General features: G+C 36.9%; 2 protein-coding genes across 3 annotated transcripts; both read left to right on the forward strand.

The window, feature by feature from the left end:
* The first annotated feature begins 4,940 nt into the window (after positions 1–4,940).
* Positions 4,941–6,656, forward strand: LOC130721043 (F-box/FBD/LRR-repeat protein At4g26340-like). The gene is made up of 2 exons (XM_057571769.1): positions 4,941–5,915; positions 6,012–6,656. The coding sequence occupies exons 1-2, from the start codon at positions 5,310–5,312 to the stop codon at positions 6,426–6,428; spliced, it is 1,023 nt and encodes a 340-aa protein (XP_057427752.1). The 5' UTR covers positions 4,941–5,309; the 3' UTR covers positions 6,429–6,656.
* An 8,950-nt stretch (positions 6,657–15,606) lies between these two features.
* LOC130721003 (F-box/FBD/LRR-repeat protein At4g26340-like) lies at positions 15,607–17,815 on the forward strand. Of its 2 annotated transcripts, none has more exons than XM_057571727.1 (3): positions 15,607–16,005; positions 16,403–17,154; positions 17,255–17,815. In XM_057571727.1, exons 2-3 carry the CDS (start codon positions 16,420–16,422, stop codon positions 17,645–17,647), a joined length of 1,128 nt encoding a protein of 375 aa, XP_057427710.1. In that variant the 5' UTR covers positions 15,607–16,005; positions 16,403–16,419; the 3' UTR covers positions 17,648–17,815. The 2 variants fall into 2 exon arrangements, with proteins under 2 accessions (XP_057427710.1, XP_057427711.1); XM_057571728.1 differs by having other exon boundaries at positions 16,406–17,154.
* Positions 17,816–19,926: the final 2,111 nt, after the last annotated feature.

Genomic DNA, 19,926 nt, shown 5'->3' on the forward strand with positions numbered 1-19,926 from the left:
CAGGAAAAGCTGCCACACTTAAGGAGCACGTCAGACAGAGAGACACAAGACTTTGTCATGTTTCACAAGACCAACCCATGAGCTTTAGTTTCTAATTCTTTTTTTTTTTGGTGCTTCGGAAAATAAACAAACAGGCAGAAAAACTACACTACTCCTAAACTATCCTTCAGTAGAAGGTACTCCAGCTCCGACGAGGCGAAGAAATCTCTCAAACTCCCGGAGAACGTGCATGCTTTGCCAACCAATCCGCTGGGGCATTCCCCTCACGGGAAATCCAACTCAAGCTAGTCCTCCAGTTTCTATTGAGAAGTTCATGTACTTCCTCGAGCACGCATGCATCTTCATGGTTTCTTCTTTGATCTGCATTCTTCAGCAGTGCTACAAGATGAGCACAATCTACCTCGCAATGAACATGATGGTGGCCCTTGTTCCAAGCCATGATCAAGCCCCGCAAAGCCGTTGCTTCTGCTAGGAAAGGGTTCCCTCTCGCTGCAAAGCTGGAAAAGCCTCCAAGCCAAGTGCTGCTACAATCACGTAGGAGGGCGCCCCCACCCATGGAATTGGTGGTTTTCTGAAAGCTGCCATCAGAATTCAGTTTAACAAAGGTTCACTACGGCGGTCTCCAATGCAGGTTCAAGAGCTCTTCTGAATCAAAGCCATCCTTGGCAGTAAACTGCAGCAGTTCATCATGAAGGTGGCCAAGCTTGCACCACGCGGACTGAAACGACCAAGGCTGGGAATTGAGCACCATATTATTCCGCCACCTCCAAGCAGTCCAAACACCTGCAATGAACTTCAAACCATGTCTGCTTTGCACCTGAGTTCTAAGCCACTCTCCACAATCATTGTGCCAGAAGTTCGCCTAAGAAAATGTTTTTTTTTTGGTGCAGTGCATTAAAAAAATGACTGGGAGCCCTAGCTCTTGCAAAGCAGATATCCATGTTAGGAAGTCTCTTAAGAACAAGTAAATAAAATATTGAGTTAATCATCAAATTAGTCGCTATATTTTAGTATGTCGCATGAAAGTGATTTGGTAATATTTGTGAACATTGTGGATATCATTTGAAAATGAGCAATTCATATACAATCAAACTTCCGATTGATCCGGGTACTTGGAATCTGTAACACCCCGACTTCTCAACTGAGGAGTCACATTAGTCACCTAACAAAATCTAAGGACTATTTCGTAATCCTAAGAAAACACGATATATATTTTTTTCTTTTCAAAACAACTAGACATAGTTGAATACATAACATAGTCTTAATTAAACAACCAGTTCCCGACATATAATAATAGTGTCTTACAATATCATAAGCAAGTTTCCAAAATAAGTACGCACACTTAAACAGTGGCGAAAACAGGGTTTTAGTAACAGAGTTTTCAGGTAGCGAAGAAGACTCAAAGCATAAACTACTAAGAGGAAACTATATAGCTTCTTCCATCCTTGCTCCGCCGGTTACTATCCCTCCTCCATCTCAGCATGGCTAAGCATCTCCAGAAGGCTCTTCATCGCCTAATAGCGTTAAGCGCCCAAACAACAAATAGCAAATAAAAAGGGTTAACTCCATGCACTTACCACGTATAAAAGGGAAAAGCATGCTATCCAAGTTTAAGTGCGTAACATGGCACATAAGCTAGCAACTCAATTCAAGATGGATAACAACATATATCCAACAACATAATATTTAATTCAAATATCAACAACATAGACTTAATCAGATATCAGCAACATAACAACAGATTTAAGTCGGATAACAATAACCTCAACAATATAACATCAAATCAGATATCAACAATCATCAACAATCCTCAACAACATAGAGTCAGGTGTTAGTTCCCTATATAATGCAACTATATGCTACTACCAAAATGGATCGATCAATAACGTCTCGCAAGACGGGACAGACGTGGAACGACAACCATTGAATGCCACTTAATAACGCCTCAAAAGACGAGATAACCATGTGGAACGACAACCACATGATGCCACTTAATAACGCCTCAAAAGACGGGACAACCATGTGGAACGACAACCACTTGATGCTACTTAATAACGCCTCGAAAGACGGGACAACCATGTGGAACGACAACCACTTGATGCCACTTAATAACGCCTCAAAAGACGGGACAACCATGTGGAACGACAACCACTTGATGCCACTTAATAATGCCTCGAAAGACGGGACAACCATGTGGAACGAAAACCACTGGATGCCACTAAGTTCAGCCCTATATGCCAAAATCAATCAACAATAACCATGTCTTATCCACTTGAAAGCAGTAATGACGGAAACCAGTAAACGACCGAAGCCTCTCAGAAAACGGAGACACACGTCTCAATAAATTTACTCGGCCGAAGCCTTCAGAGAACATTTGGCACAAGCCTCGGAAACAGTCAACATAAGCAAGCATACAACATTGCAAGCATAATAATCATAATCCATTGCCAATCAATATAAACATCTTCATCTCAAACGCAGGCAGTGCGATAAAAGCAGGCAAGACTCAAAGACACGCTAAAACTGAGTTACCCTTACCTTCGTGACTAGAAGTTGTGCATGGAAGTTGTGAACCTAGAACAAGGAAACACAATCATCAACACAAGCCTCACTATGAGCAACACGATCTAATAATACTAATCGAAAACCTAAAGAAAGATTTTAAAGCTTCAGAGTTCACATTTGGGGCACGAATGGACAACGGAGACTTCGTTCGCTAAAACGAGCATAACTCGAGCTACAGAACTCGGAATGACACGAAACCAGAGCCAAAATTTCGACAATCGAAAGGGCTACGCTATAGCTCAGGTCATAGAGTCCCAAAAATTATTTTTGGACACGGTACCCTAACAAACAGGTTTCGGCCACTCTCAAAAATAGGGTTTCCGAACTTTTTCTTCGATCTAAATCAATTCCTAGGTATTCTTAGGTGATATCTAGGCCAGGGAAACTCTCAGAAAAATTATCAGATCGAAAACTAGAACATGGGTATTTTGGTCAAGATTTTTAGCTCGGAAACTCAGAATCGGAATTTCGAAAAACAAATTAGATGGGGACGTCACCAACGACGCTTATGACAACTAATCCTACTAGCGCTAAGCTCAGTCGAGAGTTTTAAGTCTAAAGGGCGAAGCTTTGGTAAAAAATGGGTTTTTCGAGCAGAATTGAAACTCGGCGGCAATTCGGCGAGATTCGGCGAAATGTAATCCGCTAAACATGCTCTTGGGCATGCAGGGAATAAGTTTAGATAGAGAGATCGAGTTATTTGGACAGTTTTACAAAAAAAACTCAAAACTTTGAGCACAGAAAGACATAGAGAAAAGCGACAGAATTTACGATCAGAGGTAAGGAAAAGCATCAGTACCTTGAGGCCTACGCGTAGCAACGAACTGTGCGACGATCAGACAAGAATCGGCGAAAATCTTTTCCTCCTCCTTCCTCCTTGAACCCACGGCCGTGTGTGTGTGTGTTGGTGAGGTTTTTGATTTTTTTTTTCTTCATTTTTCAAGCTATATATAGGTGATGGAAAATGCGGAAAAATGAAAATTTCGCGATTCCGATTTTTCCTATGCCATCCTCTGTGAATTCTAAGATAGGTTCTGGCGACAGAATTCCAGAACTCAAAATAGGTTTCTCGGAATTAAGGCAAACAATCTAAAGTCGGTGTAAATCTATTTTACCCGAAAAACTACTTTTTGCAGTTGATGTCGGATGAGAAAACTTCTTTCTGAAGAAAGATTGGAAACATCGAAAGAAATGGGTGGATGCGTGTGGAATCTTCATTTGAAGCTCCGAATAGAAAAAGTCTTCATCAACCGTTTATTCTAGGTTTCTTGAGCTATCAGGGTTTTAGTTTCGGCAAACCTTCGAGAACTAGAATCGGGCGTTCGTACATTCCAGGGTTTCGTGTCGAAACGCTTGTCATGGAAGGATTAAGAGAAGTTCTAACATTTCTCTGAAGATTTTTGGAATTAGTTTCCATCGTGTCTTTAAGTGCAATTTAGTCGTTTACTGACGCTCTCGTCCTAGGTATAAACGAATACTCCTTGTGCTATAAATTATATCGACTATAGTACTATTCTTAGTCATTTCTTGAACTTCCTTCTCCATAATATTAATCCACCCCTTAAACAAAAGTCAAGTTCCTCTCACGCTTACACAGAATCCTATGCGTGAGCTGGAAATTATTTATTTATTTAATTCTAAAATCTTGGGTCTTACAGAATCCTATGGACGCCTCAATGTCGGGTTGTTCCAAAGTGATTGGCTATTGCTGCAGCAGTGCAAGCCTTGCTTCTTTTCCTATGCTATGGCTCAGTTCACTTACAGAAGAAAGCCCCAATCCTAAAGCTAAAGCTATAGGTTAACTACGTATTACCTCTGAATTAACTAGAAATATAGTACGTTCACCCTCTGTGTGGTTGGATATTTTTTTGTATCTGGTATTCACCGGAGGTACAAAGTTTTGACGAGAGTGTTGAGTTATACTGGAGAACTTACCTGTCTTTTTCAATTGGCTTATTAAAATTGATTTCCAAATGTATAATTAAAAATTAAAATAATGAAAACAAATAATAAAAAATTACAGAAAAATATTAATCATGTAATCTCTGTTAATAAAAGTTTCTAAAGAATAGTCACTTTCGTCCCTAAAGTTACAAGCGTCGGGCATATTAGTCCCTATTCTATGGAAATGTTGCTCATAGTCCCTGATGTTGCAAAACGTCAAACACGTTAGTCCTTGGGTTGACTCCCATTAACGGTCACAGTGATTTAGCACGTTAAGTGCCCAAGTGGACTTGCCACGTGGATCTGAGCACTTTTATTTTCTTTTCCATTTAAATTTAGATATTTCCACATCATTAAAAATAAAATAACTAATTAATTAAAATAAAACTCAAACAAAAACTCTTTTTTGATTTTTCTGCTTTGTTCTTCATCTCATCCTCTCATCTTCATCATCTTTTGTTTTTTTTTTCCTCTTTGTCTTCTTTTTCTCTTTTCTTCAACTTCATCTCATTTCCATAAACCCATCATCTTCTTCATCTTCATCTATGATTTTCTTCATCAAACCCATCAACCAAAACCCAACAAACATCCAATCCATTCAATCATGTATCAAAACCATAACACATGTCATCTTCCTTATTGACTGTTCGAGAGTGAACTCACTAAAGCACATCATTGAAACAGAGCTTCCATTGATCCTCAAAGTCTGAATTAGCAACAATGGTTGACAGGATTAGCAAGTTACCAGATGAAGTTCTGTGTCACATCCTTTCATTTCTCCTGAAGAAGCTGTTACAACAATGGTTCTCTCAAAGAGATGGAAACCACTCTGGCCTTCAGTCTCTACCCTAGACTTGGTCGACGATCGATATCTCGATGCCAAGGAATCCAAACCATATTCTTCCTTCATCAAATTCGTGTACGCTGCCATTCTCTCACGAGGTTTGAACCAACCCATCAAAAACTTCACCCTCAATTGCGATGACTGTCCAGATTCCGATGTCAAGGTATGGTTGAACGCCGCGATACAACGTCAACTTGAGAATCTCTATATCGATCTTTCCCCTTCCAGATTGCCTTGCACTATTCTCACCTGCACAACCCTTGCTGTTTTCAAGTTGCGTTTTGTCAAATTTGATGCAATTTCTTATGTTTACCTTCCCTCACTCAAAACACTGCATTTGGAGAATATTTGGTTTGATAAGCCTCAATTTTTGATGGAGCTTCTTTATGGGTGTCCAGCTCTTGAAGATTTGAAAGCAAATGAGATAATTTTTCATGATTATTCATTTGAGGGGAAGGTTAGAAGTTTATCCAAGTTGGTCAGAGCAGATGTTTTTTTCGATGAGAATTTCTTTATTCCTGTGAAAGCTTTTCGTAATGTAGAGTTTCTGCGCATAGATGAGGTTTGTATATTGTAAAGAAGAACTTGTTTAGTTTGTTATTTTTTTTATAGAAGATATTTCTAATACTTCTGAAAATTTCTCTTTAAACTCTTGCAGTGCGATGGGGACATTCCTGTATTTCCCAATTTAACTTGTATGGAGCTCTTCTTGGGAGGATCTATCCAATTTAGTGTGGCACTTGATATGCTCAATCATTGCCCTAAGCTTCAGGTGGTTGTCTTTAATTTTACTAATGATGATGATGATGATGAAGATGGAGATGTTTGGCCATACCCACAATATGTTCCCGAATGTTTTTCTTCACATCTTACGAAGTGCTTTCTTAAAGATTTTAAAGGACTGGATCGTCACATGAGATTTGCAAGGTATGTTATGGAAAACTCAACATCGTTACGTACTATGAGTATGACAATTGACAGTTATTGTAAAAATCAAAAGAAAGAGGTTCAAATGATAAAAGAATTGGCCTCATACTCAAGGAGCTCTCCGGTCTGTAAACTTTTATTTAAGTAATTGATATGCTTCTTAGTCATTGGAAATTATTCGTAAAATGACTGCATTTGTTCTTAGTTTTACATTTAATGTATCTGCTGGTGCTTTTGATGCAAAACACAGCATCATTATGTGCCATTCCTAATATGGTTTTGGTGCTTTTGATTGACACGAACTTTGTGTGTCATTGTACTATTTCTGCTGATATTGTTTTGGAAATTGCTAATCTCCTGCACTAACTTTTGTGAATGTAACAGAAACTTGGATAAGAATATATTTCTCAAAGTTGTTGTGTGGATGTGTATTGTGAGTCTTTCCCTTTTAACGTTTGTAGAGGAGAAGAATTTGTGGAGTTTTCATTTAATATTTATTACCAGTACTACTTTGATGTAATTAAAAGCATCTGAGTAAATGAATATTTTAGCTTGAAAATTACTGATTGCTTCAAGCTTGAATTGATTCTGTATTTTGTATAAAATTAGAAGGGAAAATTTATTTTGACATCATTCATAGTTTAATAATTGATGTTCTTATATGATGAGGCATGGGGTTGAGTTTGTTGAAGTTGAAGATTGTCAGATTTTGTAACCTTCTAACATTTGCTTTTTTTTAAATGGATGTGCACTGACAGAGATCTATATCCAAATTTAAATCTAAAAGATGCTTTGATTTTTCAAGATCACATAGGGAACTTGTCTTTTTGAAGATAATGTGATCTTTCCCTTCAATATCTAGGCAAGATGACATGTCATTGGATTTGATTACTAAACTTATAACCTGGACAGAAATATATTTTTTGATTAGTAAACTTATAAATAATTTCTTCTGTCATTGAACCTACATCTACCTCCATTGGTTGATAAGATAAAACAAGTTTAGTTGGGGAAGTTTCTAAAATTCAAGGACATGGATGATATGTACAATGGTAGATGATTCTTGAGTCATTTGTAGTTTCATTCCTTCCATCTCTCTTCTAACTCATTTCAGATAAGGATAGAAGAACAATTGAATGATACAAGTAAGAATCTAATATATTTCCGTTTTCAAGTCTTCCAAGTGCTGCTAGTTCGTTAAACATGTACAAACATGTACTTAAAGAATCCCAAAACACTAAGTCAAAAACGGAAACATATATATATATATATATATATATATATATATATATATATTAAGTCTGCTACTGATTTTTTTACATGATATATGGCATTTAAGTTTGTTTTGGCTATAAAATAAACGAGTCACCTACCATAAGTCCATAAAAGAGTCACTTTTCCACATCTAGCTTTAAGTCCTCGACCCTTTTGCATTTCGGGTCTGTCAAAATTTGAAGTTTCACCCTTCTGCTGTTTGTTGGATATACTTTGGTGTATGGATCCATCCTGAAGGTAAGGACTATTTTGAATGTAGATTTTGATCAAGTTGCTAGACTCATTTGATGCGTGCTGTCTACATATGCTGCATGCTTCTACAGCCTTTATGAATATAACAATAAGTCAATATCATGGGAGAAAAGAGCCAAGTGCTCACTCTCTTCTATCACCTTCCCAGACGTTTAAGTACAGGCTTAGCTTAAAGAATAAAGACAAAAGGAGAGCTTTTGTGTTTTCTTATTTTCTTAGATTATATCTGCTTAGACTTGAAGGTGCAGAGTTAGTTTGGGTCTTTATATATAGGAGGGGCTTGACTTGAGAAGGTAGCTCTTCCAATAAGATAACAATCCTCCAATAGACAACTAGGAATGTGCATCTGATGAGAAAATATTCTGTTCATCTTATTGGCTCGTTTAGTTCTGCTAAACCAAACTAATAGGCATTCACTGAACAGAAAGACATGGAAAATTGGTTGTCTTGTGTGTACTAAATGAACTTTTTCGCCTTATCATGGCTGCAATTAGCAGTCGATGTCATCTACTTCATTGCACTTAGCCACTTACCAATCATATTAACTATTAATTCATTGCAGTCATCAATCATATTAACTATTAACTGTTGTCTAATCTAATTGGGAATGGTAATTTTGTGTTTCTATCTTTTATTTGTAGATCCAGGAAAATTCTATTTTTAGAGCCTTAAAGGCTATGAGTTCTCTGAAGAAAATTATGTTTGGCTTTCAAATTTCATAGCATGAACAATTGGCGTTTAGGTTTATTTGCTTTTTAAGGTTGTAGGACTGCATAGAATTGGAATTAGTTTTATGTATTGTGAAAGACAAGTGTTTCATGTTGGACTCTTTGCTCAGCTTGGCTGCTTCTATTTTTGTCACTTCCCTGCTTCTATTATTAAAAGTTCATTTTTGTTATTAGATAAAGTGTGTAGTCTTCCTCTTGTAACAAAAAATAAAGATAAAATGTGTTGTTTTATGCTTTGATGCTCTGAGCTTAAATTAGTGAAACATGGATGGAAACTTCTTTAAAGCTTCCTTTTTGGCTTGTTTGAAGGGAAGATGAGTTTATGGGCCCAATGTGAATTTCATAAAGCAGCAAACTGTCTGTAGTAAGTAGCAGATTTCTATATTATAGCTTACCCTATAATAACATGCACAATCCAAGCTTTGTGAAACAAAACCAAATGGAAGTTGGAACTCCGCTATTTTTATGCTGTTGCGTGAGGAATTTGTCTATCCAATTTAAGAGATGGAAATTTAAGTTAGATTTTGAGATCACAAAGAGAACATAAGTCTTGATTATAGCACACCCACGTTTGGTCATGTAGTTGAGCAAGATATAGAAAGCATCCAAAGAAGACGAGGATGGAGAGTGTTAGAAATATGGAAGAGTAGACAAAAGTCTGTGTCACCGTCTGGTTTTGCTCCCAAGGTTAATAAATAAAGTATCTTGTGATCAATCAAAGCGGAACACACCCCAAGTATGGAGTTCATTACTCTGCTAGCCATGGCCTTTGGAAAATATGCAACAACACGTTCAGGACATAAATCAAGCGTTTTATGTTAGCTCCAGCAACATTCTATGAGGCTCACTAAGGTTTTCAACGGAGATTGACACTGCACACTCCATTACAAGGGTTATCAGGCACCCAATCACACACCTCGTTATTCTGTGAAAAGTTCATGCAATGGTTTTCAGTTGATGGTGGTTTTGGATAATTCAAACTAAGCAATTCAGAAAATCATCTTATAACTCGAAAATTCATCCCTCTTTCACCATCGTCATCTCCCATCTCTCAATTTAGAAAATTTTGAAGAGCCACTAGGGTGAACCTAATCTCTGGTTATTCCGGGAGAGGTCTACTGGCTCAAGGCCTTTCATCTCTCCAATCCATTCAGAACCTCTCATGAAGAGGAGATAAGTCTAAAAGAAAAATAGCATAATCAAGTTAGTTTGTTTCTCAATTAAAACTTTTCTCAGTAAGCTAGGGTCTAGGTATGTTCCTAAGATTTCCATCATAAGCATGCATTAATAACACATAGGAAAACAACTCAATCAAACTTTGCTAAAAACTATTTTTACCACAAGTAAATCCATTTTCACTTCCAAATGTATGTGTAAGACCTGGATTTACAGAACAAGTTTAATTTCCGACTCACGCGTAAGATCAGTGTAAGCGTGACATGAGTTTGATGTTTGGGAAAGATTAATGAAGAAGAAAGTTCAGGAATTGCTTGAGGAATGTTTCATAGTTGTTTTAGGAGTTAGTGTGAGTCGTCTGCACACCTGCCTTATGGCGAGAGTGTCCAGAATAGGCTAATTTCGCTCTTAAAGCAATGTTTAAGCGATATTTCAAATTCTTGGGAAAATGAGAAGTTCTCTTTATTTTTCCTTCGACCAGTGTTTCATTTCGGAACCCTGGACTGTACGCACGATAGTATTCACTTCTCGGAAGTCCGACGACGCTATTGCTTCGAAACCCTAAATTCAATCACTGAATGAAGACTTTTTCTATTCGGAGCTTCTAACGAAGTTTCCGTCAGCGTTTCCAGATTTGTTTCGATGTTTCCAATCTTTCTCCAGTACGAAGTTTTGTCGTCTGACCTTCACAGCAAAAAGTAGTTTTTCGGGACAGATTAACTTACACCGCTTTTGGGATTTTAGAGATCGTTTTTCCTAATTCTAGGGAATTGTTTTGAGTTCTGGAATTCTGTCGCCAGAATCTCGCTTAGAATTCATCGATGAACGTGCTGCAAAAATCGGAATCGCGAAATTTTCATTTTCCTGCGATTTCACCTTCCTATAAATAGTTAAAAATTCAAAATATCTTCCATTTTCTTCCATTAGAGCCGCGAGTTTGAGGAGAGAAAAGGGAGAAGAGATTTTCGCCGAAACTTGACCGATCTTCGTGCAGTTCGTTCCTACTTCAAGGTATCGAGGTAACTAGCTTGATTCTTACCTCTAATCACTGTTTCTACTGCGTTTCTTTAGCTGTTTCTGTGCTCAAAGTTTCGAGATTTTCGTAAAACTGTCCGTTTTTCTTGATTTTTCGCTTGGGTTATCTTCTATACTTGCCCAAGAGCCTAGAACACTCGCCGATATTCGTCGATTTTGATCGAGTTGTCAAGGATCTGAAAAACTGATTCAAAACCCTTTTTGCGCACATTTCGAAACTTTAATGTCGAAAAGTCGCAATCCGACTTTGTGCCTTTAGGATTAGTTGCTACAAATGTCGTTAGGAACATCGCTGTCAAATTTGTTTTCCGAAGCTTTAACTTTGAGGTTTTGAGCTTTTATTTTGGACCAAAACGCCCCTAAATAGCCGTATTTCGATCCGATCGTCCGAAAATTTTTCCGACAGTTTCTTTGCCTTAGTTTTACCCTAAAACCACCTTGTAAACAGATTGGATCGAAGAAAAAGAGCCGGAGCTCTTTTCCCTTTTTGGCCGAGAGCTTGTTCAAAGGGGGGGGGGGAGTTTTTCGTTTTCGAAAACTTGTCTTTTCGTACCCGATTGTTGTATTCTGAAGCTTCGATGCTTTGTCTATCGTTAATGAGTTGTATTGTGATCGAGCTAATCGATTTTGTTTGGATTTCTTCTTTGTTTTCTCCGAGGTTCAGTTGAAGGAACTTTGGGTTTCTCAGAGCAAGTGTGTGAAGGAAACTTAGACCACGAGGCTGGAGCAACTCGAGGTTAGGGAAACTTACATATTAGCTAAGATTGCATGATAGGCGTCGATAAATTCGACTTATGCTTTACTTTGATATTGATTATGATGATGAATTAATGTTATGATGTTTTCCATAACTTATGATATTGAGATGTTATTGAATTGTGCGTTTTGACGCGACTTCGGAGCGAAGAATCACTGAATTGATTCCTTTTAATTTTTCGGGTTGGATGAACAACCCTAGGCAAGTCCAAACTCAAGGTTGAGACTTAGCTATCGTTTATATACTTAGACTTTCCCCGGGGGTTACATTTGATGGGATTTTGGCAAACTTAGAATGAATAGAATCTTGGAAACTAAAGACCTTAGAGAACTTAGCCTTCAAAGAATTAAACTTATAACCTGACTAATTAAATTCGAAATGTTTTCATTAACGAATGAACCATAGGGAACCTAAAGGGGAAAATGATTGCGAAAGACGGGGAAAAGTCGTCAAGTCTTGAAGTTACTGGGAATTGGGGAAAGCCACTGAGGCGATCTACGGTGATGATTGAAAGTCACCGAGTACTCTAGTACTCTTGTTGTTGGAGTTGTGTTGTATTGACCGACACTAAACTCTTGGGTTTTGAAATTGGGTTTAAGCTAAACACTTGTGTTGTGAGGACGATTCGATGTTTGGCTAACCATATTGCATCATGCATCATTCGGTGAAGAACGGGAATGCTTCACCAATAGTGAAGAACGGGAATGCTTCACTAGTGAAGAACGGGAATGCTTCATGAAGGTTGGGGAATTGCCTTCATCGAAGAACACAAAGATGTATCTTCGGCATAGCGGGCTTATCCGACTATGCATGGGTTTGTAAGCGACACCCGAGCGGAAATGGTTAAACACTAGGCCGGTGTTAGGACTGACTCGATGGTGCCCATCCCAAACAACTATCCGGATCATATTGAATTGCATTTCACGCATACATTCACCCTGACTGGAATTGTGTGCTGTTTGCATTACTGAATTATTGTTAGAGCCGATAAAATGCTGGGAATATATTCATATATATATATATATATAATAACATATATATATATATATATATATATATATTTCCCCAATCACATGTTGTTTGTATATCTACTCTATTCCGTGAGTTGACCCTAGCGCCTTGGCTTTGGTTTCATGTTTGTGTTTGGGCGGTCGGCCTACTGCCAGATGTCGATGGCGATTTGGGTTTCGATGGTCTCTCCTCCGGGGGGGGGATTAGGTTTGAGCTGGTTGACCGACATATCCCCACCGCTTGGGTGATCTATCTTGTGGGTCATCGGGCGACGCACCGGGGAAAGGTCGTGGAGGACCGTACTGACGAGCATGGACGTCTAACGAAGGGAGCTTTACGACGCATGGAGCTGAGCTTCAACTTGCCAACTTCAGTTCGCTGTGGACTTGGACTCTGACTCTGACACTGATGTCGACTACTACGTCGGGAGCGACGAGGAGAAGGAGGAGGAGCTATGAGCAGTACTGGGAGGGTAGGTTAGGCAGCGCCATATTTTGTGTAGAACTCTGATTCGTCTTACTTTTGGGACAGGGTAGGTTCCCGATGCATGGCTTTTTGTGTGGTTCTCTTACCGAGGGATCACAGTGAGTCAGTCGGACTGTATGGGTCTTTGCTTAGGCCATTTTGAGGCCGACTTTCTCCTAGTGGATTGTACTTATAACTTTCTCACTCACACTTCTGGGTCTGTATATAATTGCCTACGGGCACACTACTTTGGAGTCACTGCGAGTGCGAGTGACGTGGGAGTGCAGCCGAGGCTGTACATGTGTATATATTTGTATATCAGTTAGTTTAGTTGTTGGGTTATATCTTTATTTTTTATCGCTTTAATTAAAAGGAATCAACCGAAAAAAAATACATGTTTTCCGCGTAAAGTTTATTTTTAGTTACTAAAGTGACACCTGGAAATCGGGATGTTACCGTATGACTTCAAAAACACTTAAACAACTCAAGCAAGCTAACTTTACACGAGTCTTCATTAACTTAGAACACGTAAACAAGTTCAAAAAACAAACTTTCTTCCTCCTTTACTCATGATTGCTCTCGGCCCCTAGGCCCTAATTATGCACAAAATTTTCTTTAAACTCTTTTGAGTCATAAACCAATTTCTCTACTCATTCAAAAGCCACTAAAAAAAGTTTCATTTAGAAATTCTTTTCACATTGCTTAAAGTTTAAGAACCCTAAAAAAACTAGAAACTCAAAGTCTAAGCTTTAAAAAGTGATTTTCAAACCCTAAAAGCTGCTATATGGTCTCGGCCACTCCAAGTTAAATAGCAAGAAATTTTCTTCTTCCAAAATTAATTAGCACATAAGCATTAACTAAGTTTTTCTATGGTAAAAACATCATCAAAACCTCAAAAAAAAAAGTCTTATGCCATAATTATTATTTTCAAAGCTTCAACTTCATGATGAACCTAACATGTTTTTAGAGAGCTCTTGGTGCCAACAAACACTTTTGTGGGAAAAATATCAAACCTTCATAAACAGAAAGTTCAAAAACCTAAACTTTGCAAGAACAAAAACCATAAAATTGAACTTCAAAATGTTAGTACACACAATAAATATGAAATTTTTAGTGCAAGAAAATTAGTAAATTACTTATTAGTACTATTATGCTGGAACCCTGTATGCTTTATTCGACTCTTTGGGGAGAAACTTGCTGAAGCGCACACTTTTACGAAGCTTCCATTGCAATGGCGGATAGGATAAGCAAGTTGCCGGATGAAGTTCGGTGTCAAATTCTCTCATTTCATCCTACTGAAGAAGCTGTTGCTACCAGTGTTCTCTCACAGAGGTGGAGTTCACTTTTGTTGATTTTGCTCAAACCATGAGTTCTTAGTTCTTAACATTATTCATTTTATCTCACAAACCACATTATTTATACTTTTTATTTTCGTAAAGCAATAAAACAAAACTCATAAAATAATAAAGCAATTTGGATGAGAGAAAAAATATTTTTTTATGTTAAGAACTCATAAAGCAAAGTTGCTTATATAAGAACTAGTTTTTATTTTTCAGAACTAAGAACTCCACGTCACTCACCTCAAATGCTTTAGAACCTAGTTCTTAGTTCTTAGCTTAAGAGCTCACTTCTAAGAACTAGCATTGGAAATGCTCTAGAGCTTATAGTTCGTGGGTCAAATGAGTTAGCCCATGGACTCTTTTTTTTTTTTTTTTAATTATTCTAAAGTGAATAGTGCAATGTGTTGGTATTGTTAAACTATGTTGGATTTGGTTATTTGGTTAAACTATGTTTGGTACTCCAGGACGTGTTTGGAGAATTGTTCCCTTTATGGTTCTTGCGTCTCTGTTCTAGGATGCAATAAGATAGTTGTTTGTGTTTGTTTGTTTGTTAATTTTCCTCTTATAATAAAAAAAAGGTTAGGTTTTGTGTTTAAATTTGAATTTAAATATATCACAAAGTGAATGGTGCAACGTGTTAGTTTTGTTATGAAATAATGTTGGAATTAGATATTTAGTTTTCACTATGTTTTAACATTTTTAATATTTTTTTCACCACACAATTTTGCGAAAATAATTTCTTTTATAATATTTCAATTTTTTTATAATTTTTCAATTTTTTAACTATACAAATGAATAATTAGGAAATTTTGAGATATGTTTCATTTTCACTCTCAATTAATTTCCAATTTTACTTTTTATTTATTTATCTTTTCTTTCAATCATATCATTCATCAAATCTATTACTTTTTCTCTGTTCTCTCAACTCTAGTGAGGCTTTATTGGAATTTTTTCAACTTAAAATTCTTGTCAGTTATAGTATACTTATCCAATACTAGGATCTTTTTCAAAGATATATTTATGAAGCTTTAAAAAAATTAACTACAATATATTTAAGAATTGCTGTAAAGAATTAGGGGATATTTGGTCTGGGGATGAGAGGTTCATGATTCAATACTGAAGGGTGTAATTTATCTTTATGATGAAAAAAAAAAAAAATTGCGGAAAAGGCACAATTGTCCAACTTTGTTGGATCCATGTGACTCCTCTGACATTGTTCTGTCCAAAGACCACCTTTTACTACCTCACCTCACCTCCCTATTACGAGAGCTAGATTTGCCACCCCTAATTTTCGGATTTTAAAGTTCCGAATTATTTCGGAATCTTAGATTCCGAAATTAATTCGTGATTTTTAGTTCAAAATACATCTAACACCACACTTTTGAGTAAAAAACCACACTTTTGAGTAAAAAAGTGCTTCGGAAACCTTATTTCCGAAATATTTCGGAAACTGAGTTTCCGTAAGTGGGGTGACATTTCTAATGGTTGGGGTGCCAAATCTAATGATCCCCTCTTACTACCTAATCGTGCTCTTTATCTTCCTCCTCCGTTCGAGCTGGCCTGAACGAGACCTCATCCGTCGTCAACCCCAGCGTCAGTTGCGTGCTTGAGTTCTTCTCTGCCGTGCCGTCGTGCTTGGTCAGGGACCTTGTTTTCCGACGCAGTAAACAGTTGCTTTGTTTGAAGGTTAGTTTTCTCTCCTCTCCTACTCTGGCAAGCATATTGTACAATTTGTTTTGAAAAATACACCAAAAATCTAATATGCTTTCAAGAGACATTTCAGATTTGTGGGTTATTTGTACCTGTTAGTAGCAACTTGATCTGTATCTTATCCCATTTAATTGAGTAGCAATTTCATGTTTCATTTTTGTAAAACTATTCCTTAGTTTAAATCTCTAAACTGTTAAAACTTAAAACTATATAGGATTAATGGGTGCTGTGATGTAGAAAAGTCATATCATTCTGTATTCTGAATTTTACCCTCATGCATTAGTGATTACTCTTTAAATTTTTGTTTACTGTGAACGTGTCATATTGAGATATACTAATTGCTGATTTGCTGTGAAATAAATTATCAACACAGTAGTTCGATTAGCAACAATGGCTTCCAAAAAAAGAGCAACAAAGGTTGATGATAGGATAAGCAAGTTGCCAGATGAAGTTTTGTGTCGCATTCTCTCATTTCTTCCGACTGAAGACGCTGTTGCCACCATTGTTCTCTCCAAGAGATGGAGACCACTCTGGCCTTCAGTCTCTACCCTAGACTTGGTGGACGATCGGTATAACCATGGCAAGAAATCGAAATCGTACTCTTTCTTCAACAAATTTGTGTATGCTGCCATTCTCTCACGAGGTTGGAATCAACCCATCAAAAACTTTAAACTCGTATATGACTGTCACGATGGTCCAGATTCCGATCTTAAGGTATGGTTAAACGCCGCAATACAACGCCAAGTTGAGAATCTCGAAATCGAGCTTACCGATTCACAAATGCCTTGCTCTATTCTCAGATGCACAACCCTTGTTATTCTCAAGTTGGATTCTGTAACTTTTGATGCCTTTACTTCTGTTTACCTGCCCTCACTCAAGACACTGCATTTGTTTGAGGTGGATTTGGTAAAGGCTCAATGTTTGATTGACCTTCTTTATGGGTGTCCAATTCTTGAAGATTTGAAAACTCAGATATATTTTCGAGATGGTTCATTTGAGGGGAAGGTTAAGACTTTATCCAAGTTGGTAAGAGCAGATGTTTTTCTCGATGGGCATTTCATCATTCCTGTGAAAGCTTTTCAAAATGTAGAGTTTCTGCGCATAGAAGAGGTTTGCATAGACGAGGTTTGTATATGGAAAATAAGAACTTGTTTAGTTTGTAATTGGTTTTCTTTATAGAAAATATTTCTAATACTTCTGATAATTTCTCTTTAAACTCTTGCAGGGCGATGTGGGCATTCCTGTGTTTCCCAATTTAATTCATATGGAGCTCAGCTTTGGAGGCTCTATAAATGGGAGTGTGGCGCTTGATATGCTCAATCACTGCCCTAAGCTTCAGACTTTTGTCTTTGAACTAACTGATGATGACAACTTTTGGCTATACCCACCTTTGGTTCCTAAATGCTTTTCTTCACATCTTAGGAAATGCCTTCTTACAAAATTTACAGGATTGGGATGTGAGATGAGATTTGCAAGGTATGTTATGCAAAACTCAACATCCTTACGTACCATGACAATTGACAGTAATTGTCAAAATCAAAAGAAAGAGGTTCAAATGATAAAAGAGTTGGCCTCATACCCAAGGAGCTCTTCAATCTGTGAACTTTTATTTAAGTAATTGATATACTGCTAAGTCATTGGAAATTATTCCTTAAATGACTGCATTTGTTCTTAGTTTCACATTTATTTAATGTATCTGCTGGTTTTGATGCTTTTGATCGACACATACTTTGTCTCTTTGTACTCTTTCTGCTGTTATTGTTAAGAAAATTGCTGATCTCATGCACTAACTTCGGTAGATGTAACAGAAACTTATTAGATAGAAATAGATTTTCAAAGTTGCTTTGTGGATGTGTATTGTGAGTCTTAGCCCTTTTAAACTTGGTACAGGAGAAGACTTTTTGGTGTTTTTGTTTAATATTCATTACCAGTACTACTTTGAGGTATTTAAAAGCACCTGAGTAAATGAATATTACTGATTGCGTCGAGCATGAATTGATTTTGCATTTCGGATAAAATTAGAAGTGAAATTTTATTTTAACATCATTCTTAGTTGAATAATTGATGTTCATATATGATGAGGCATGGGGTTAAGTTTGTTGAAGATTGTCAGATTTTGTAACCTTCTAAAGCTAATGTCAGCCCTTGTGTTAGTCAAATAAAGATGTTGAAACTTGACATCGACATAGAACAAGAAGAAAAGAGCTTAAAGATGTGAAATGAAGGGAATCTTATTCATTATCTTACTATCTGAATTACAAAATGATCAGTGCTCTTATTAGGGACGGAGGAAGTAGTAACCAACAGAATAGTAAAACTAGTAGCTACCTAAGCATAACAGAATTTCTAATAACAAAATATTCTAACTATAACTAGCATCAGGTAAAAGAAAAGCAGTAGCGAGAAAACTACTTTATATTACTATATCTAATTTAAACATCCCCACAAGCTGGAATGGGGATCTATCATTTCGAGCTTGGAAACCATGAGCTGGAAAGGACCTCTTGATAGGGGTTCTGTGAAGCTATCAACATCTTGATCTGAAGAAGGAATAGGAAGTAAATGAATGTGTCCAGATTGAATCTTATCACGAATAAGATGACAATCAAGTTCTATGTGTTTACTTCTTTCATGAAATATAGGATTGGCGGTTATTGGCAGTATATAAGTAATCTGAAAACCAGCCAGTAAAAATGTCAGCCATATTGCCTCACGACTTTCTTGTACAAATGATATGTATTCTGTTTCATTTGATGACCTCGGTACTGTTTGTTGCTTCTTGCTTTTCCAAGCGATCAAAGTTTTCCTGAGATAAAAGCAATAGCCACAAACTGATCTTCTTCTGTCAAGACATGCCCCCTATTCTGAAACGCTGAACCCTTGGAGAGTTATTGAGGATTGAGATTGAAAGAATAAGCCTTTTGCTGGTAAACCTTTGTTAAATCTCAGAACATGAAGTGCTGCCTAGTAATGTTGTTGTGTTGGGCAGTCCAGGTATTTACTTAGATGATTCACAGCAAAGCTAATGTCCACCCTTGTGTTAGTCAAGTATAGATGGGGAAACTTGATATCAACATAGAACAAGAAGAAAAGAGCTTAAAGATGTAAAACAGAGAGAATCTGATTCATTATTCTTATTATCTGAATTACAAAATGATCAGTGTTTATGTACACTGTTTATTGAACTAGTGACTAACAGAATAATAAAACTAGTAACTACCTATGAATAACAGAATTTCTACTAACAAAGAATTCTAACTATAACTAACATCAGGTAAAATAAAAGCAGTAGCAAAAAACCATTTACTATTACTAGTAATCTCAAATTTCAACATAGAGTAATTCCTTCCATCTCTCTTCTAACTCATTTCAGATTTTGAATAAAAGTATAGAAAAACAAGTTAGTGTTTAAATTTGTAAATATTGGAAACCTTACTAAAAATAGAGTAATGAATCATATAAGTAAGAATCTCATAATTTCCGTGTTCAAGTCTTCCAAGTGTGCTAGTTCGTTAAACATGTTTGTAACTTGTACAAACATGTACTAATCTTATCTCCTTTTTAAAGAATCCCAAAAGTATACCAAGTTAAAAACAGAAACATAGGTATAAAGTCAACAACTGATTTTTTGTATGATATATGTCATTTAAGTTTGTTTTAGCTATAAAACAAACGAGTCACCTACTGTAAGTCCATAAAAGAGTCACCATTTCCATATCTATAGCTTTATGTCCTCGACCCTTTTGCATATCACGGGGCCTGCTAAATTTTTGAATTTCACACTTCTCTTGTTTGTTGGATATATGCTTTGTTGTATGGATCCACCTTGAAGGTAAGGAATATTTTGAATGTAGAATTTGATCAAGTTACTCGACTCATTTGATGCATGGCCATGCT

The sequence above is a fragment of the Lotus japonicus genome, chromosome 5 (genome assembly GCF_012489685.1).
Source record: "Lotus japonicus ecotype B-129 chromosome 5, LjGifu_v1.2".
Lineage (NCBI taxonomy): Eukaryota > Viridiplantae > Streptophyta > Magnoliopsida > Fabales > Fabaceae > Lotus > Lotus japonicus.